We start from the raw sequence: 22,543 nt of genomic DNA on the forward strand, positions 1-22,543 counted from the left end.
GGACTCTTGGTCTCTTCTCAAATGGAAGAGCAGCACCCTCTGCTGTTAAAGTGAATTCTGCTAAGTTTAAGAATATCCCACAGTGATTCTGCTTGAGGTCAAGTTAGTTGCTTTCAAGCAAATATGCCTGAGAACATGTGTTTCAGAGAAGGAACCTAGAGACACTGTCACAAAAGGGAAAAATGAGAAGGAAGAAAACACCAAGTAGCAGAAGAAAGCTACTGTTCTGCACACAGAAAACTTCAACTGTTGCAATTTTCCAAGTAAATTACTGAGGGAGGTCATGGGAAAAATCAAACTTATTCTCACTGTTTCTGCTTGAGAATTCAGAGAGCTGCTACCAAGGACTAGGATAGAAATATTTATGAATTGATGTTCATAAATATTTGTACAATAAACAGATATAAGGCAAGAAAGATGAGTTAAGCTGTATATTGAAGCAACAGAAATGAAAGTGAAGGTCTATTAAGTCTTGATAGAAGGCAGCTATCTGGTGGTTGCTGGAAGATACTAGCATTTTTAAAATTGCTACTACTTAGTATGAAGACTATCTGTGGAAGTACTAGAAATAGAAAGATTGTGCTTAGGGCCAGGTGTGAAATCTCCAAGTAGGTACTACAAGATAAGTGTGGATATATCAAAAGGTTTAACGTATGCTTCCTTGGCCACTGTGTTTACTTTATTCAGAACTTTATTCAGTCTTCAATCTTGTTTTCCCTGTTATCCATACCCCTTGTATCCATTATCAACCTTTCCAAGTTTTGTTCAATCCTTTCCCATCTAAGAATACCTTGTTGAATACCTTGTTCTCATTACATGCTTTGCAATGGCTGGTATCACTCTTAACATCAGCTGATAGAGCAAATTGAAGGGAATTTTAGATTTATCACTGACAAAATGGAGAAAGCTAACCAGCCACTTGTCCCACTGTACATAATAGAAAATCAGGAGCAGAACAAACATACTTGCTCCAGTCTTTCCATTTATACTGGAAAATCACCTTAGAAAAGCTAGGATTAACTTTCAATTAACTCTCCCAACCAAGTTGCCACAACACAAGAGATCAAAGTTAAGATATTTTATTTAGTTACCAATTGTCCTTAAGATGCTCTTCTTTACCACATTTAGACTCAAACTCTGGGAAGAGCATATTATTTTCATGCTCTTGCCAAGAAAACTTCATGTACATATTCTGTTAACAGTCTCAAGTCAAATGTGACTCAAGGAAGTCTTTCTGACATGAGTAAACAAAAGGAGAGCTAGACTTCGTATTTTTAGCAATGAGATTTAAACAAACTCTTTTCTGATATTGTATAATAGTTTTTTCCTCTAGTACTTTAGCCCCTCCAGCAAGAAAAAGGCACACCCAGAAATGGCTTTATTTTGCCTACTATTATATAAATGATGGGACTTAGAAAATAAAAACCAAATCACATTTTCAATTATTAACAGAAATAGACCAGCTAGAAATATTTCAGTTTATTTAACTTGTTAAGTAGAGTATGATTTTTCATCTAGTAGTACCAGAGAGTGGACTGTTTTGATTAACTACCTGGTGCTTAATGAACACAGCTTTTACAAAGGTTCTTAAAGAGACTAATACAGGAGGGCCAAGCCCAAGGAAGCAAATAAAAAGCACACACTTTAAACAAAGATTATACAAAAAATTATGCACACTCTATATTCCCTTTTTGATAATGTTAGAAAGTGCAGATCTGAAAAAGGTAACAATTTCTATTTACAACACTAATCAATACATCAATATGTGAGGAACAGAACTGAATTGATTTGTCCCCTCAAGTCCCTGGTTTCTGCCTTTAACTTTAACAGCCACTCACCTGGGACTAATTAACAAACAGGATAGGAATCAATTCCCAAGCATAAGGGAAAGGAGACAGGAAAATTATTATGAAACCAGATCAAGGCTAGAGTTCCAACACTTCCATTTTATTAAAATTAGTCAGCCTCATCAGCCGATTTAATTAGTAGAGGAAATTTTCTAAAAACAAGTGCAAAAAGGTTGTCTCAAGCTTGTCTCTGAGACTAGGGGGGGGGGGGGAGGAGGAATTTGCCAGGAAATCCTTTTACAGACAGGCCAAGTGGTGAAAAGAATGACTCAGCAAGGCACCCAAATTTAACATGAGCCTCAGAAGATACAAGCCCTTGACCCCTGTTCATTTTCAAAACTGAACACCTCTCTGTTGTTTAAATATAGGTGTCTAAATGACATTTCTAGCAGATCTAGAATGAGAGGCAAATCGGGAAACCAGAAAAGCAAGGCCCGTTCCTGTGGGACCCCCGCAAAGCAGAGAATACTTGCTTCCTTAAGCTGAAAATTTAAAGTGATATTTATGCTTAATATTCTTCAGTATTAGTTGAAAGAAGTTACAATTGCCCAGGTTTGTAAACAAGGGATTTTTTTATTGTGAAGAACTTAACACAGAAGGAAAACATTCTAGGGGTGTGATCATTCAAACTTACTTGCCCTCTTTCTCCCCCCTCCCCCACATTTTAAATATTGACTAGGCTACTGAGTCACCTGCCTGGAGCAGCAAAGAAAACCAAATTCTTTTATGAATGGCTGTAGATTTGGGAACCACATGGTATAGTCATACACAAAGATTGAAGACAGCCACATCATCCTCCATAGAAAACTAGTGCATGCAATTAACTCTTCCATATCATAAACCCCAACAACTATGCAGGAAGGAAGGGAGAAATAGTAATTGGTCTGACAGCTGCTAGACAAAGGTTAGTAAATACTTCACGTTTTACCTCAGAAAGATTTGTGATCTGTACTTCGAATTAAATTTGGCAATCATACTGTATTGCCATCTCTTAACACTTCACGCTATATATATAAAAAATAAAACCGGCATGCAGGCAAAAAAAAGGGGAGGGAGGGAGACTGCTAAAGAGGAAAAAAAATGGCAGCAGGAACTAGTCAGAATTTAAACCAACAGGAAAAGAGACATCAAGCAGATTGGAATAGCTTGCTCTAACCCCTTTGTCCTCAATCCTCTACATCAATCATAGTAAAGTCACCACAGTAGAATTTGATCTTCTGTCTTGCTTCCACCAGAACAGAAAAAAAGTGGGGAGGGGAAGAACTTAAGTTCCTTTCCACATAAGGCACAGGACAAAATAAACCCCACTTACATACTCAAGGCGAATGAGTTTTTTGCTTATGCAAATATGGTGACTTAAGCACAGTGTTCATAATAAAACCCCACTGTTGTACAAAATAAACTGTTAATGCTAGGTTTTATTCTTGTACGGTTTGCAGACTGGAGCTGAAATGGTCGTTCTACATTTTAATGTTAAGACTGGGCTATAATACAACCAGAGTGTGGCATTGAGTTCAGCTGGTACATTAAAAATAACGTCAGACATGATTTTAATACAGTTTGTTTCAAGAAAATTATAGTCAGTGAGTGCTCCCTAACAGAAGAACAAAAGAAAGGTGGAGCCATGTTAAGATGAGGAGAAAAATATTTAAGGTTAAAAATGGGCCAAGTGGTTTATTCCACAGCAAGAAGAGGAGGGGTGATGGGTGGTGCTTGGTGAGAGGAACACATTCAGCAGCACTTGGTCTTCCAGCCTGTCACACCACCTCCACTGCTGATATCTACATTTTCACTGTTGGGCTCTTTTACAGGGGTCTGCAATAAAGAAGCAATATAAGAGTTAAGCCACATTTCACAATCATAGGAGCAACAAAGTTGAGCCCACAGTAGTGCAGGTAGTCAAAGTTATAATGGCACTGAAAAAAGTGACTTATGACCATTTTTCACAGTTACCCCCTTTGTAGCATGATCAAGTGATCAAAATTAAGATGCTTGGCAACGGGTTCATACTTATGACCATTGCTGTGTCCCAAGGTCATGTGATCACCTTTTGATAAACAAAGTCAATGGGGAAGCCAGAGTGACTTAACTGGATTAGTAACTCATCAACTGCAGTGATTCACTTAACAACCATGGCAAGACAGGCCATAAAATGGGGCAAACTCACTTAACAACAGAAAAATTGGGCTCAATTTTGGTCATAAGTTGAGGACTACCTGTAGTAGTCAAGAATTTTTTTTAACAGAAATTCAACTTTTTAGGTACATAAAACCATACAAAGATAACTACTGAAATAATTACTATTCAGCTACACTCTAATTTTTATGGGCCTTAGGAAAATGCCATTACTTTGTATTATCACCCCAGTTTTGAAGTTAGACTATATTGGTAGAATGGTGTCTCCCATTTATTTATGTAAATTATACCAGGTTATTTGAGGAATTGTCTCTGCCCAATTACATGAACTTATTTCAATGGGGTATGCTATGGGTGCTGTCTAGTAGAGAGCTCCATCACATATATGACTTTTACGCTGTAGAACCTTATTACCCCTGAGGTTAGCTCCATCTCTGTTGGCCTTTGTTTTTTAATGTGCATTTGAGTGTTTTCATCATGATGTGTTCACTGTCCAAAGTCACCATTCGTAAGATGGGGAGTTATATAAATTTGTTAAATAACATAAAATATATTTTAAACTTCAATATGGCTACGCTACTTCAATATATAACCCTGGTGGCTTACAAACAACAACAAAACAAAAAGGATAAAACCAACACAGAAATTCCTGGTGCCCCTAAAGACAACTTCATGTCCAACAGATAACCTTATTGGGTTCAGCCAACACATTATCCCAAAGCTTTTTATGAAAAACCATGTCTGCACCTTAATTAAATAAACATGTATGTTTTCGACTCATTTGTTTAATCGGGTTCTCTTTATCTAGTTTTAGAACCTGTGGGGATAATCAGATCATGTTGTAGGTCATATTTATGCAGAAACATTGAGAATTGCAAAGGGTTCACAAACTTTTTTGTAGATGACAAAACTCATAGCCCCAATGACTTGGTCACTTCTTTTAGAGCAGTGTTTCTCAACCTTGGCTACTTGAAGATGTCTGGACCTCAACTCCCAGAATTCCCCAGCCAGCGAGAAACACTGTTTTAGAGTAATGGGCTCAAACTCTTCCCAGAATGCAGGCATGATTTCCCTTGCTCTTCATGTTTTACCAATGACATTCTGGTGCATGGTAGCTATGGGCAAGACTGATACTACTAATAAGTCAGGATCTCAAACCATATTCAGTATTTTAATGTTCCTGCCACCCCATTTTCTGCTAAAGATTGCAGTTACCTTTCGAAGAATGTCTTCTGCTAACGTGAGGAATGCCTTCTCAATGTTTATATTTGCTTTTGCACTAGTTTCGAAAAACCTAATACCATGCTCCCTTGCAATCTAGACCAAAAGGGGGGAAAAACATTAGACGTGTTACAAATTCTTTCTGGAAAATGATACACATCAGCAAATGTGAACTTGCTCAGACATATTGTCAAAACACACTTAAAAAAATCATAATCATAAACACATTAAAAGATGATTTGCAAATTTAGCAGAACAACTTCTAAGTCTGTCCCAAAGTATATATAACAAAACAACACATTTTAAAAACATTTTAGCAAAGCATAATTAATATATGTACAATTTAAAATGCTAGTTAAATAATAGATTATGCTCTCACAGGAATATAAAGATAGCACAGACTCTGAGAAAATACTTTTCCTGTCAATTGTAAAATGTTATACAAAAGAACACCATATCTTAGAACTTTAAAAAATAAAAATCAAACCAACATTCCAAATTGGGGGGAACCCTCCAGCAATAAATTTCTAACACCAGGACTGTAAAGTATTCCACATTGTTACATTTTTATCAATTAGAAGTTTTAAAACTTTCAGTCCATTGCTTGCTAAAAATTACAACAGTTTCTTATAAAGCAAGAAATACATAAAATGGTAATGTTAACTTTAAGATAAACACATTACAATTAACCCTATTCCCAGGCGTATCAAAACATATAATATGATCACATTAACCTAGCAGGATTCAGCCTCACTAAACACACCAGTAATATCTTCTGGCCACCAAAATAATGCTAACCATTGGCTTAAGGGAAACCTAAGATTTATTTTCCTCTATTATCTGCACTACCAATGCAGAAAATTGCTGACTTACCTGTTCACCTTTTGCTTTAGGTACCACTCTTTTGTCATCCATATCACATTTGTTTCCTAAAAGCATTCTCTCCACATCTTCGTTAGCATGCTAGGGTACAATCAGAGAATGACATTTTATATTTCTGTACAGCATTCTATTAACCACCCTATGAAAGTTAAGCTCAGAGGGCGTGAATGAAATTTACAACCCCTTCCATTTCATTTTTTGGGCTTGGGCAGTTGTTATTTAAGTAAAATAGGTAACTAAATGTACTACAGATCAAAATCAGAAAATAACGGTACTCAATTGTAAAGAATATAATAATATACACTAAAGTTATATAGACACTTTGCCAAGACGGATATGCTTCAGATTATACTCTTTTATTGGGTACAATTTTACTGTGATCCTGCATGGTCTAAACACATCTAAATTGGTGAAATCTATAATATAATAAATTAATACGAACTGGGAAATAGTGTGACTTGGAGGTGATTGGATAGGATATTGTATCTTAACTGCATCTGCATCAGGTAAAAGATGTACTATATTTTGGCTGGATAGTTCACTTAGTTTATTATAAATCAAGTTTATCCTGCCTAAACACAGTTCTAAAAAAATAGTCCTATCATCCAATCTCCTTAATAGTTTCAAGCCATTAATCGTTATTACTACGTCTTAGCAAAATCATTCCTCATTTATCCCCTCATTGTTTTGAGACAATAATTGCTCAAGTCTTGACCATCATTTTTGATTTATGATGCAAAATCTCTGAAAGTCCAAGCCGCAAATTTAAATATGAAGATTACTAGTATGTAATATGTAATACTAGCTATGAGGAAAATGGTTAGGTTATTCACTCCAAAAAGCAAGATTGCCTCAAAGGATACTATCATGCCTAATACCTTTTAAGAACCAAGATTGGTCTGTGATAGATTTAAAAAAATTATTTTCTTTACCTTCCCATACCTGACTCTGTGGCAACATCCCCTTATTTCCATTTCCTCTTGATTCTACTGTTTTAGTATCTTAAAGTTAATTATTTTGAGAAATAAAACGGCATATACGTAAATGTATTAAGTACTGTACATGATATAATTCTTACATATCTAAAGTCTGTAAAAAGCAACAACAAAAGAATGCTGACACATTCAGTATATATGTTCAAATTTTAGGCAGATGGCATTTAAATCCCCTGGGATCATGTATAGTGTCAAACTCTTTCCGATTCTTCCGTAATAAACAGGCATCCATCTGAACACATCAGGACCACATTTCCCCCCCCCCCACAAAAAAAAGATGAAAAGTCAGGAATGAAAAGATATTTAGTTAATTTCTTTGCAAGCACTAGTTTTGCACCAACCTGCACTAAACTGCTTACCTCATCTATGTTTCTAAGCCATTTGCTGATGTTTTCAAAGCTTTTGGCATTGGTGATATCATACACTAGCATGATTCCCATGGCACCTCTATAGTAGGAGGTGGTAATGGTATGGAATCGCTCTTGTCCTGCTGTGTCCCTGTAAAGAAAAGCAATGAAACATTGAAGAGTCTAACAGAATGGTGAAAAATATTGGTAGGGGAGAAAATGAGTAAGCAAAACCAGTTGTAACACCTAGATAATTTTTAGATTTGACACTCTTCTGAAGAAATATGTCTTACAACGTGTTTATTTATTTATTTATCCAACTTTTATGGTGGCTCATGTTGCAAAAAGCAACTCTTGGAGGCATACAACAATCAAGTAAAGCAACAAATATATATAAAAATAATTATAAAAATATAAAAATTTAATTATTAAAAATGTAAATTCTACGAGAACTACAAAGTGAATGTATCAACCACAGTGGAGTCATCTAAAATGTATCTGGTTTCCTGGGACTTCCAGGCCTGGTGACATAACTAAGTCTTGAGGGATTTCTGGAACATTAACAGGGATGGAACTATCTGACTTCAGGGGTAGGTGGAAGTGCGGAGAATTCCTGTAAAGCCTTCATCAGTTTTTGAGTTCTCAGACAAATACATGTAGTCCTTGACTTGCAACCATTCATTTAGTGATCATTCAAACTTACAATGGCCCTGAAAAAAGTGACTTATGACCATTTTTCACAATTCCGACATCCCCATGGTTCAGATGCTTGACAACTGGCATGTATTTATGACAATTGCAGTGTCCCAGGGTCATGGGATACATTTTGTGACCTTTTGAGAAGTAAAGTTAACGAGGAAGCCAAATTCACCTAACTCTCCGCAGCAATCAAATAAAATGGAGTCAAATCAAATTAATCAATCAAACAAATGTTTTACTAACTTCACAGTTACAGCGATTCAGTTAACAACTATGCAAGAAAGATCACAAAATGGGGCAAAGCCTACTTAACAATTCTCTTGCTTAGCAATGGAAATTTTGAGCTCAATTATGTTACCTGTACTTTGTACAACTGATGAAGTAACTGCTGCAATAACAATTTTTCCCACTTACCATAATATATTCCAATCACCTAATTTATTTATTTTTAAAAAATAGTTTACAACTTTGGAAAGTGCTTTATGAGCAATACCTCCTCATAGAAATACAGATTTTTACTAGTCTATTCCTTAATGCAATGTATAGAGCTCCTTGAATTGTAATCTAGATTATATGATTTGTAAAAACTGCAGAATATCCAGGCCTCCTAGACAGGAGGGATTATTTTTTTCAACTTCATTTCAGTTGGAATTGTGATGGATTTGATTTTGCCTTTCTTGCTATAATGTGGTTCACAATTCATTTTGTTCAGGACTAAGAGAGATCTAGATTTCAATTAAGACAGTACAATCATATAAAGCAATTACTTTGTCAAGTTTTACAATACATTTCATGATTCATTATGAAAACAAAAGAAAGTTGGAAGAAATTACTTGTTTTCATAATGAATCATGAAATGTATTGTTGGCTGGAAAAATGGGAAAACATGAGACACTGTACTCACATTTTCTCTAAATGAGATGCATGACCTATGGATAGCTTAGAGGCTCAAGTACTTGAAATTTTAAGATAACCAACAGATTCATATAATTATTGAATATTGTAATTGTATGAATAAAACAACAAAGATAGAAGCAAAGGCAAAATAGCAGACAAACTTAAGCTTGAGTACATCATGATACAACAGAGAATGATTTTACAGGGGAGATAATTTTATAAATGCAACAGTCTTAAATTGATAGCAATAAGATAGTATAAATGCAAAAACATGATTGCTATTCTCTGAAATACAAAGTAGTCTTTCTTGCACAGAAGCGAACTATCTTGAAATCTAGAGTTTTTTTCTACAATTCCAAGAAATGTTTTCCCTTTTAAAAATGAATGAAGTGACATCTAGTTTAGATATCACAAATTGTGGCCACTAATTTTAATAAAGAAAGAGCAAGATGATTAATTTATAATCATGAGTCTTCCAGAATTACTGGAAGCATGTCTTCACAAAAGTATTTAAAAATAAATGTCAGTGCTCTGATAACGTTTTGTTCCATATGTCAAATTTGATGTTTCTTTTATAAGTATTGGCCGGAGGTGAGATGGGGAGCAAATAAACAAACAAACAAACAAACAGGTAAGTAAGTGCAATTCATTGGAATTACAGTTAGTAATTCACAAGAGAATCAATGCAGTACCATGGAAACTTACCCAATTAGTTTGGGCTAGTCTCAGCTCAATCATTTTTCAGAAATAGATTGCTGTGGGAGGAAAATTATGAAGAAAACTTGGAGGATGGAGTATGTTATAGATTGCCTTAAGCTTCAAGGAGAAGGATGGAATATAGGTCTAACAAAAACAAATCTAAATGCCAGTCCCAATTACTGTTATTAAGCAAGGAACTACCTGTAAATTTAACTAATAGACCTTTATGCAAATAGTGTATATTTTCCTAAAAAATTTTGTCAAGCATTCCTTCTGTCACATACCTTCTTACTTTGTATCTTAAAAATTTAAAGAGAAATAAAATACAATTAAATTTAAAGAAAAGTTAAGATCCTTGAATAAGTAACATCAGCTGGAATAAGCATGTAGTGGGAGCTTTTTCCCCTTTGCACATACTACTCTAAAGTCAAAGAAAGTTCACTCTAAGCAATTAACCATTGTTTAATGGCTCATTAGCTGAATTCATGCAACACTCTAAGCCATTAACTACTAGCATTTACAACTACTACAATGAAAATATGTTAAGGTGACACCAACAAACCACACTATGGTTCATTGCAGGGTATGAACATGTTCACCCAAGAAGCTTCTTCAGCTCTTGAGAGCTGAAAGCTGAAGAAGCTTCTTGGATGAAAAGTGTAACGTTTTCAGAGAAAAAACAGAAAGTCCAGTTGCCTCTTGAAAAAGCACCTTTGGGACAACCATGACCCGGATGAATGAGAATCTCCATAGACATTCAGTCCCAATTAGTGTTGTTAAGCAAGAGTAACTGTAGGTCAGTGAAAGAATAGCATTTGGAACTATAATGCTATTTGTTATTAAATTTAATGAAATTATAATTCACATTCAATTTGCACTGAGTGTGATTTCTCTAGAATGACTACCTCGTTTCCCTCAAAATAAGACAGGGTCTTATTTTCTTTTGACCCCCGAAATAAGCGCTTAGCCTTATTTTCGGGGAGGTCATATTATTTTTGAGGTGTAGGAGGCGGCAAGAGTGGTTACCTCATGGCTGCTGCTGTGTCGCAATATTTTCGGGAGGGCTTATTTTTGCGCATGCACTCAAAAGCCCAATTGGGCTTATAATCCAGGGAGGTCTTATTTTCAGGGAACAGGGTAGCTGCAAAATATATAGGTTATAGCATTGCTTACGTTCCTTTTATATACGTTTGTGGGAGAAGAGGACTTTTGAGATATTCAGTTTTTCTTGATCTCTATAGTTGCCATCATTTTTTATATTAACAACTACACCAATTCTTTTATTTTTTTAAAAGATTAGAGGATCTTAAATCAGGGATTTTAAATTTATTTCTTCATATTTATGTAGCTGCCCATCTCACAAAATGGTAACGCTGGATGGTGTAGGAAAAAAAAGGAAGAGATCATAAAATAAACAATATTAAAAACTTTCTAAAATTAAAAAGTTATCAATGTTATTATTAAAAGACTAGGAGAGAAGATTCAGTGTTATAGGAAATGTAGTCACTTTATTAGTACATATGATATAGGTAGTCCTCAATTACGACCATAATTGAGCCTGGAATTGCAGTCAAAGTCATGTTGGTTGTTGTCAGCATGTGACTGATCTGATTTTATGATTTTTTTTTTTTTGCTGTAATCATTAGCTACAGTGAATCATCATGGTTAAATAATGATGTATCTTGATTAGATATATTAACCAGACAAGCCAAATGTAGCTAATAAAAATCACATAAAGTATTTTGAATGTCAAACAGTTAGTCACTTACCATATCTGTAGCTTTATCTTCTTTCCTTGCAATTCAACTGTTTTGATCTTGAAATCTATCCCTACAAAGTAAAATAAAACAAGTAAATCAACAAAGCAGCATGAAAACATTCACATAAAGAACGCACACAAATGCAGTACATCTGAGAAGTATAAACATAAATGTTCCATCAAATAACCTTATAGAAAAGATTATTTAAAATTTTTTCCCTGCCACAGGAACACTGGGCTGCTCCTTTGTGCATTTCATTTTAGTTACTTTTTTGTTATTCATGTTTTTAATACCAAGAGTGCACTCAGATTTATAAGCTTCTGACAGTCAGTTGTAATTAAGACATCATATAAGCTAGGAAAATAAAATAAAAGTAAAAAGCACCCAATTATTACCTACTTGTACTACTTTAGGTACCAAGACATTCCAGCTTCAACTTTGTAAGAAATTACATGTAATACTTGTTCTATACTGTCTCCACAAACCAGAAATAAGTATTTCCAAAGGCTAGTTTAAGGTTTTCAGGACAATATATGTAACTAGTTATGCAAAGGAGATGAGTACCCTGTCCTAGATTAGGACATGACTAACAGGGAAACCTGTACCTTTTTAGTGTGATTGTAGTATTATTATTTATCCTTATCTTCTTTATTCCCCCTTTTTACTGGTATTATTATCATTGTTGTTGCTGCTTCTGCTGTTGTTGTTATTATTATTATATACTTCATTCATTAAACACGAAACTCAGTCAACTGGACATTTAAAAATGTATCACAAATATCGCTGACTGGTGCTGATGGTTGATACGGGTTGCTGCCAGCATCCAAGGTATCAACCAAATATCTTCTTAAAATGTACAATGTTCTGAGTAGTCCAGTTTTTTTTTGCAGTTCTGCTGGTGTTATTGCAGGAAGCTGCAATTTCTTGATGTATTTTGTAAAATTCTTGGGCACGGTACCAAGTGATATCTCTTACAAATCTTCCAGTGCACCATTGCTGCTATTTTGTCATGCCGCTGCTTATAGTCAGTCTGTGCAATCTTCTTGCAGCAGCTTAATAGGTAGTCCACTGTTTCCTCAGCTTCTTTGCATAGGCAGCACTTACTGTCTGTTGCTGCCTTCTCAATTCTGGCTTTGTATACATTTGTCCTTAAGGCTTGGTCTTGTGCAGTCAGAATTAATCCTCAGTTTCTTTTTTCAACTTTCATTCTCTTAGCGATTGCCACATCTTGTTTATTATGTGCTTTCCCTGCTATTTTTTTTAATATACTGGCCATGTAGTGCTTTGTCTTCCCATGCCTCCATTCTGTTCTTCGGTTGGTCTTTCTTGTAGGCCAGTTTGGTCTTTCAGTAGTCAGTAAGCCTTCCTGATATACTAACTTCAATATATCTTCATCATATTCTCCCAAAGCCATTTTTCTTCTTCAAACATTTGATGTACTTGCAACATTCCACACATCATCATTTCTTTTATTCATTAAACATGAAACTTAGTCAACTGAACATTTAAAGATGTGTTACAAATACCATTGACTGGTGGTAATGGTTGATACGGGTTGCTGCCAGTGTCTTAGGTATCAACCAAGTATCTTCTTAAAATATATGATGTTCCTAGTAGCACAGTTTTTTGCAATTCCGCTGGTGTTATTGCAGGAAGCTGCAATTTCTTTATGTATTTTGTAAAATTCTTGGACATGGTACCAAGTGCCCTGGTGACAATGGGTATCACTGTTACATGTTCATCCATAGCCTTATAATTTTGATGGCCAGGTTGCAATATTTTGTGATTTTTTTCCAGTTCTTTATCTTCGACTCTGGCGTCTCCTGGAACAGCGATATCAATAAACGATATGCTTTGGCCTTCTACAACTGTGATAGCTGGTGTGTTGTCTTCTTTTATTAATAATAATAAATTGCTTTCCATGTATAGTGAATGATTCTGTACCAGAGACAAATTCCTTGTATGTTGAATCACACTTTGCCAAATAAAATTCAATTCACTTGTTCTGAATGATACCAATATCAGACAAGATTTTAACCTTAGTTTTAGCACTAACAATACGAAGCAATATGTTTAGTGACAGGATGCCTCAAACCTACACCAACTGAGAAAATATACCCTCTTGCTGGCATTGCTCCAAGATCATGAGAAAAGCAGCAGCCAAGAGAACTCAGCAAGAAAATGATCCTCAACATTCTCTGAATGGACATGTGCCCCAAGCTTGCTGATTCAGATGTAGAAAAAGCTTTATGGCTATAACAAACATTCTTGCGAATATGCAAGAGTAAATCAGAATTAAAAAATGGAGGACGGAAAGCATTGAGCAAGGAATAACAGTAAAGGAGCTATAACTAAAGGATCTGATCTCCCTTATATTACTTGGAGGACCCTGAATAAGCTGAGGGTTGACGTGTCAGGTCAATATGCTCAAGTAGAGACTATTAGCAGATAACACATTGTGTGAATGTGGAAAGTCACACAGCCTGGTCCATCCGCTGGGGTATCAGTTATTATCAGAAACATGGAGCAACAATGACTTATTTTGGAAAAACAACAAAGTCAGGAAGATGAAGGAGGTGGAGGTGGGAGAGGTAAGAGGAAGAGGAAGAGAAGAGGAGGAAGAAGAGGAGGAGGAGGAGGAAGGACAACAACAACAACAACAACAACAAGGCAATGAGGTACTGGGGAAGAGGTGTGAGTCTCTGATATCTGATTCTTTTTTGTTTAAATGCTGGCTGGTTATACATTAAACACGAAGCATTAAAGTTATAGTGCCATGCTCTGTTTTAATGTTATGCCACCATGTTTTCAGGCCCAAACCAAGAATGACACTTGGGATTCTTTCAAATTGAGTTTTTTTATTGTTTAACACCTATTGACAAAAAAAATGCCTAATTGAGGAACCTACTATCTGCATTTGTAATATACTCTGTGAACTATTAGGAAAAGGCTGTCTTCACCCTTTTCTCTCACAGGAAATATTGAGACAAAATTGTATCTTACTTCTCTGGAATGCACCCTCTTCCTATGACATTCCATTATAAGTGTTCTTATTCTAAAATGCATTATATTTTTGAAACAAAATGTGGACTAGGGAGGAAGGAATGAAAAGTGATCAAGTAATTTTAACTGATGTTTATATTATTGTCTAATGTTTTTTCTACAGAACTGATTTTCCCTGGGCTAAAAATGCCTCTTAAGAATTTCCCATATATTTCATCAACATATTCTTTTACCATGTAGCAGAAAGTAAATATCACAAATGTCTCTGGATTTGAAAAAAACATAATTTACATTGATTGAACCCAGCTACAATACTATTAATTTTTTTAAAAAAATACGTCCATGCTGATTTGCAAACATTGATAAAATTACTTGAATGCATGTAAAAATATAAATGGTTATATTCACTAGAGGAAAAATAATTCATCTGCTACATACTATATAATCTCATGGCCCAATTGTGAGATTCTGGATTGTTTGAGGGGCTGGGAATGATTAAGTGTTGAAACCAGGCCACTTTTTTCTCCTCAATGTCTGCTGCATGCTATTTTGTAACAAAAATAAAAATTGCAATAAAACAGGCCATTTCACTACTAAATTTTAATGGTATGATTTAAGGTGCTAGCTAGGCCAAATGCGGTTCGGGAACTGCCCAGTTATGACATATTAATATGAGATTCTTAGTTAGTTTAGGCTACGCCAAACTGTTAAAACCAAAATAGTTTTGCTATTTTGGAAGATCATGATATATTTATAAGTGTTATATTATAAGAAAGTTTATTTATGAATTATTTTCAAATTGAAACTGAAAGTCTGATCTGACAGTATTAGAAAAAAACCTGAAAATGTGAAGCATCAATTAGCATTAGGACAACTTAAATGCCTGTGCCATCTTTATTTGGGAGAGTATTAAATTTAGGCTTGATACAAAACTAGTTCAAAACAATGGAACACATTTTGAGTGGAAATTAACTTTGAGATTAATATGCAACACCTCTTTGTAATATCCAGGATGATATTTCAGAGTCATGAGTCAACAAATGTGATTTCTAGTCAAAAACTATACTATTCAGGTTTTACAAAAGTTTTTAACATTTTGTTCCGAGTTCAAGTTTTGCTCTCTCACCGAAATGTAGGATGTATATGACATACACATGCCATAAGCTTATGAAACTCAAATCAATGCCAGAATTTAGTCACCAAGTCCAAAGTTCATATGTATATCAGCCACCTTCAACTTTTTGCATGATCTGAGAAATGATTTGAAGCTGAGTAATTAGAAATTATTTCTTGCAGTTTTGGTTTTTGTAATTGATATAAATATCTGACGGAAGTACTGTACAATAATTTTCAGTTTACAACACATCAGGAATAAGTCTGGGAAGGTAAGTAATAAAGTAAACATTGGTATTTTAAATTTCTAAAACTATATCAACATTAAATCAAATTATCAATTACTTGGGATTTATTCCTAACGCTTATTAACACTGAAAATTGCCCTGACAATATTCTAGAAATCCAATACATTGGATTAAATTACATTGGTAAAATGTACTAGATATCAGTTGCTGCTTATTAAATGCAATTAATAGTTTTGTTTTGAGAAGATATACTGAAGCATGCAACCAATTATACAGAACAGAATATTGTAGATGCTTCAGAGTTGGTCTATGCAAGAAATTCAGATACCTTCATTTCAATCAACATTCATTTCAAAATAAAATGAATTATAGATATAATTGCCTAGAATTCTGACTATTTTGCAAAGTAACATGATATGACAATTATCAAGAGTCATGGAGTAAAATAAGGAAAAAGAGTGGGGAAGTACAAAATGGGAGAAAATCAAATGTTAATTTTAGGTTTCATTTTGCCTAAGGACTTTGAAAGATTCTCCACTATTTCTAATAAGCAGACTTTATATTTATATCTGATGGAAAAAATAGCAGCAATATGAAATTCAGAGAGTTAATATAATTAATTAGGGTATATAACTCAATTGCACCAATATAGTCAGAATAAATAGAAAAAGGCATAGTAGCTATCCTGTTTGAAGGAGGAATACAAAACCTATGCCTGATTAAACACCAAACAGCATCCTGAGATGGAAATTAACAAGAAACATTATTTAATAGTGAGTTTAGTTAAAAGATTGAGTATGAACTGACAGAATTTAAACAGACAAATGTATAGATAAATTTATACTTGTTGCATTGTGATTTTAACTGTGATTTAACTCTTAAAATACGTTTCCTCATTAATGCTTACAGCTTGGAAATCGTAAATCAGAAATTAAATGGCTACATCAAGATGTTGCAACAAGCCACGATAATCTTCATCTCTAGACAGAAAATTACCATCATATGAAGTTTGCTGACAAACTCAATAAATTTGGATTGAGCAATAAAATACTGACACACAACGGAGCACGTTAACTGCCATAATATGGTTTGTTTTTGGTTTCTGTTATGTCACACAGTAGACGTAACCATAATACCCTAGCATCAGACATAACATTGGGAATGGATTGTATAGCCCACTTTGGATCTTAGATATAAGTATGAAACATTAGTAAAGCAGCTAACATTTCACAGACTGTAGATTTACATTCTAATCAGGGGTGGATTTCAAAACGTTTTACTACCAGTTTGGTGGGCGTGGCTAGATGGGGGACATGTGACTGAGTGACCATGGCCAACTTGACGTCACTCACGGACACTCAGTCACATGACCCCCCAAAGCCATGCCCACCGAAACAGTGGCAAAAGATTTTGAGGCGGGGGCGCATCAGGCCAGGGCTCTTCGCTGTCTCTTTTTGGGGAGCGGATCCCCAGAGCGCCTTTATTTTGTTTCGTGGACTCTCTCAAAGGCAGCTTCTCTTTCTGGCCCACAAGCAGAGAACCGTGTTGCCACCTGTCCCCCGTTCCCTCAGTCTCCGCATCGCTGCCCGCCACCAATTCAACTCCGCGTAGCTCCAGAGGAGCCACGGCAGAGTGGGCTGCGGAGGATACTATAAGCCAGGTTGATCAGGGTGGCATGCTGCTCCGAGAAGCCCCGCTTGACCGGCTCCCACCTGTGGTTGGCAGATGAAGTGGTCCAGGTGCAGCGAGCGCTGCAGAGCCAGGAAGTGCTGCCGGAGCCAGGGCAGTTCCAGGGAAGAGCCGCGCAGGCAGCCCAGCACCCCGAAGAGGTCTGCACAGGGCTCCGGCAGCTGCAAAGTGTGGCACGAGGGGCAGAAGCCCGCAAACCTACCAGGGCCCCGCAGCTCCAACAGCAGCAGCACTCAGCTGCCTGGGGTTGGGCCTGCTGCCTGTCCTCGCGCACACCTGCCGCCATATCCGCTCCAGCAGCCGGGCGCCCCATTCCCGTCCCATCCCTCTCTGCGCAGCGGGGGGTCTTCGCTATCCTGCTCGGGAGACGGAGCGCAGGGAGAAAAGAAATGGTGGTTCAGGCAGTCCTGCCCTGCATCCCCACCAACTGGAGCCCGGCCTGGGAGCCCTTCGGAGGCAATGGATCCAATGGAGGCAAGCACTCCTCTCGGTGGGGCAGCCATGCTCACACTCCTGGACGAAGCCTCATCACTCCCCTCCCCCGTTCAGCCAACTGCCTCACTTGTGCTGGGATGCTCCTGGCGCCACTGTTGTGTCTCCATGGTGGTTGGTTGCAGCAGCGCCTCCTCCAGCCCTGGTGCGTGCCTTTGAGCCGAGGCCTCGGGGCTTCCGGAACAACCCATGTGCAGAGGGTGCTCGACTCGCTCTGGCTGTGCCTGGGCTGAAGGAGGACATCACTCCATATCCTGTGGCTTTTTCGGAGTTTTCTTTTTTTAAAAAAAGATGAGCTTCAAAACTTCCAAAATTGTTTCTGGAGGGGGCAGATGGGCAGCATCCCCCCCCCCGGGCGCTTGCAGCCTCAGAGCCTGCAGCAACTCTCGGCCCTTGCACAGTAAAGAAAAACTTATCTTGAGTGCGAGGCGAGAAGTTTTTCTTTACTGTTCAAGGGCCAGGAGTTGCTCCAAGGCTGCAGGCTCTGAGACTGCAGGGGCCCAGGGAGGGGGGGAAAGCACTGTCCGACTGCCCCCTCCCAAAACAACCTCAGAGATTTTCAAGCTCGTTTGAAGAGGTGTTTTCTTTTAAGAAAAACATGGAGCTGCCAGTCTTTGGTAAGATGCACATCTCTAGGTCTACCCTGCCCCATTCTGAGCCCCACCTGACACCCCCAAATTGTGCCCTACTGCGTCTCTTAGCTGTTGTGTGCAGGGAAAAACCTTGCACAGTAAAGAAAAAGAGTGCAAAAAGTTAATTGCCTCATACTCACAAGAAGCTTTTCTTTACTGAGCAAGATTTTTCTCTGCACACACCAGCTGAGAGATGCTCGCAGTGGGGTGCAATTTGGGCCCACCCCAAGACAAGGCCCATCAAGCACGTTTAGACTCAACAAGCCAGGGGTTGCTCCCTCAACCAGCTCCACCAAAGATCCCCTTCAAGTTGGTCTGCTTTGCCGCCTGGGGAACAACTGACTGAAACTGCTCCTGCCCGGCGGGCCCCCCGACTCCCAGCATCAGACCGTTAAGCCAACCGATGGATTGCAACCAGAACTGACTGGGGGCAAAGCTGGGGTGAACGACCCTCCGAGGTCGCCCTCCTGCCTGCTTACCCAGCGCTTGCTCAGCCAGACCCTCGGATCCCCCAGCTGGATGCAGCCACTCACTGCCGACAGGAAAGTGAGGTTTTCGGGCGCCCAGTTTGCCGGGCTGCCCCTTGCTCGCAGCGGAGGAGGGGGCGAAATCTGGGAGAGATCCTAGCTGCAGTTTATTGGTGAGCAACATTGGCCGGGAGAGGCAGGGAGAAAGACCAATGGTGCTCACGAGTAAACTGAGGCTCCTAAGTGGGATCGAGCCTCCCATCTCACATCTTCACCTGAAGGTAATGCTGGCAGCCACTTTCTGCTGAAGTCCATGCTCCTGCTGCTGCTTGGCCTCCTCGATGCACAGAGACAGGACATGGCGGGTTCATTCATTGTCCGCGAGCTCCGGGGGGGGGGGAAGCAGCCGAGCAAGCAAGCAAGCCAGAATCTGCCGGCTGCCTCTAATCTGCAGTTTACTCGTGAACACATTTACTAGTGAGCATGGTGCTCAGAAGTAAACTGCAGATTAGAGGCAGCCAGTACAGGTGCTACACATGAAGGTTAGGTAGCCTTGGGCAGAGGTGTTGCCAACTCTGCTTTGCAGAGTACAGTACCAGTACAGAACGAGTGCAGGTTCAGGCTGGCATATCACTACTGGTTCGGCCGAATTGGTCCGAACCGGTAGGAACCCACCTTTGATACTAGTAGACACAACAGAATGAAGTGCCAGAATCAATTCCTAAGGCATTACTAGTGGAAGACTTGGAGTGTGTCTGATCAAACATGAGTACAAGCCCACATAGGTAGTCTTCAGGTTACAACTACCCCTTCAGCGATTGAATGGTACTGAATGAGGGATGACTGGTCCTCAAAGTTGCATCCATTGCAGCATTTCTGCAATCACATAGTCAATTTGGTTGCTTGGTAACCAACTTGTATTTTATGATGGTTGCAATACGTGTGATTCCCAATGTTCCCTGCCAGCTTCCCACAATCAAAGTAAATGGGGAAGCTGGCAGATGGGTGCAAATTGTACCCAACACCTTTTTCATTCACCCACCTGCCCTGTACTCCACAGTGCCAATCTATGACACTCGCCTGCGGCTCTCCTCCACTGCCTTGTTTGCCAGGGACGTCCACCTTTTCCCATATGAATTCATGTAAGATCCTTGCTTAATGGATGCAGTGATGTGGTCCTAAGGTTATAACGGCATATATCAAGTAGAACATAATTGGTAGCATCCTATTTATGGAATTCCCTCCACAGAGAAGTGTGATGGGTGCTCATTTTAGTTTTATTTTGGCACCAGGTAAAAACCTTCCATTTTCCTATTTTTAAAAACTGGTTTCTAATATATTTTTTAACAAAGGTATTGTTTGAGTCACTACCTTGCTGATGTTTACTCTGTATGGTGTTTTCTTTCTATATTTTATTTGATATTATTGATATAGTTTTATTTAAATTGAATCAATTTCTTTCATTATAAACTGCCCAGAAAGCTTCAATGAATGGATAGCTTAAAATTTTTAATATATACTTGTTCATGTACACTCTCACAAACTAATACAATCCATAGTACTTTTTGCTACAAGGATGCTTTAATTTTTGTTAAACATCTTTAATGCATATATATATATTATTTTTATTTGTTTATCAGCACAAATACAACATTATATATATATTTCAAGGCTCCATCCAGGCAGAGGATGATTTTTTTCTTTGCTCATTCTACCAAGTATAAATCGGTAATATTTTGGCAGACAGCCTAGATGGAAAATCTGCAGATGAACTTGGGAAGAGGGGGGAGTGTTCATGTTTCTGATGGTCTGCAAAATCATATTTAGGCTTATTCAATAAAAGTTTGAAGGTTGATTTTAAAACTTTTTAAAAGTAACTCATTAATGGACTGACAAATTAATATTTTCTGCTAAGATCTCCTCCTGCTCTGCTCTGGAGAAGGTCATTAATTGAAATGGCTGTGTCCTATATGAGACACAAAAGTCCAAATCCCTTTCAATCAGAATCCCCTAGGACAAATGGTAGTTCTAACTGGAAAGAATGTTATGGCAAAGGCTATTAGAGTTGGGTTGAAAAAACCTGGATGATTACTAGATGACAAAAAAATGCATTTCCAGTAGCTCTTTACTGTCATCTAGTATCTAGCAATAGCAATTAGCAATTACACTTGGACTTATATACCTTTACAGCCCTCTCTGGGCAATTTACAATGTCAGTACATTGCCCCCAATAATCTGGGTCCTCATTTTACCAACCTCAGAGCATGGAAGGCTGAGTCAACCTTGAGCCCCGTCAGGATCAAATTCCAGAGTTAGCCTGCAATACTGCATTTTAACCACTGTGACACCAGGGCGCCTGTACTGGAGGATTGTAACCACTGCACTATCAGGGCTCCTCTACTGGTTTTGAATTTCACTGTTTTTTACATCTGGGGCGTATGAAGTCATTTCAGATCCTATGAATCCAATTCTATATTGCCCAAGCCATAGTCAACTCAGAATAGGAACATAAACATTTTGTTTCTTATTCCCACTATTGATTATCCAACTTAAAAATGTTGGTACTAATTGTCTTCATTTTGCACTTGTGTCAAGTAGGAAGAACAGAAGTCCTCTAATGTGCTCAAATTTAAATGAATAAAAATACCCTTACTCCACAAATAACAGATCTCCTACTAGAATTAACAGAATTCACACTAAATCACAAATGGTCAGTTTCAGCAACACACAAAGACAAACCAAATTATGGCTAAACGTGTTGTGTGAACAGATAAAAATTTAGTAAGATCTTGGAACTATCCCAAAGGTGCTTTTTCAAGAGGCAATTGGACGTTCTGGTTTTCCTTTGAAGATGTTCCGCTTCTTATCCAAGAAGCTTCTTCGGCTGGTGGGGAAAAAGCACCTTTAAGGACAACCATGACCTGGATGACTGAGAATCTCCATAGACATCTTGGAGCTATAATAATCATAAATTACACTGTTACATTTTTATACAGTGCATTATCATTAATTAATCATTAAGTTGTTATTTGGCATCATGTGTGAAACAAATTATGAGAATTCCTAAATCACAATTCACTGGTTAGTGTTAACAAATCAGATAACTTATTCAATAAACCTGATTTTTTTAAAAAAAAACAAAAATCAGGGCATACTGGAATATATGAACCAAGCCACTATATTCAATAGATACCATGGCTCTTCGAAAATACTTTTATCCATTCATCCACTATTCATGAACACGACAGATTCTCATTTACATAATTTTCTTCAATTCTTCACATTCTGCATGCTGCTATATTGTATTTAAGTTCTTTTGCCATAGTACTGAAGGTCAGATTAGTTCTTTTCAGACAAAGGTAACTGGCTTATACAGTAAATATTTAATTGTTCATTTATTTCCAAAATGGAAATGT

General features: G+C 37.6%; 1 protein-coding gene across 1 annotated transcript in view; it reads right to left on the minus strand.

The window, feature by feature from the left end:
- Positions 1-1,464: 1,464 nt before the first annotated feature.
- Positions 1,465-22,543, minus strand: part of RAB10 (RAB10, member RAS oncogene family) — a 32,919-nt gene continuing 11,840 nt past the window's right edge. Inside the window, exons 2-6 of the mRNA XM_032215456.1 lie at positions 11,493-11,553; positions 7,441-7,579; positions 6,078-6,167; positions 5,199-5,300; positions 1,465-3,662 (exon numbers count right to left, since the gene is read on the minus strand). Coding sequence (XP_032071347.1) covers positions 3,579-3,662; positions 5,199-5,300; positions 6,078-6,167; positions 7,441-7,579; positions 11,493-11,553 — 476 coding nt within the window. The 3' untranslated portion in view covers positions 1,465-3,578. The remainder of the gene's footprint in view (positions 3,663-5,198; positions 5,301-6,077; positions 6,168-7,440; positions 7,580-11,492; positions 11,554-22,543) is intronic.

Source organism: Thamnophis elegans, chromosome 4, assembly GCF_009769535.1.
Source record: "Thamnophis elegans isolate rThaEle1 chromosome 4, rThaEle1.pri, whole genome shotgun sequence".
Lineage (NCBI taxonomy): Eukaryota > Metazoa > Chordata > Lepidosauria > Squamata > Colubridae > Thamnophis > Thamnophis elegans.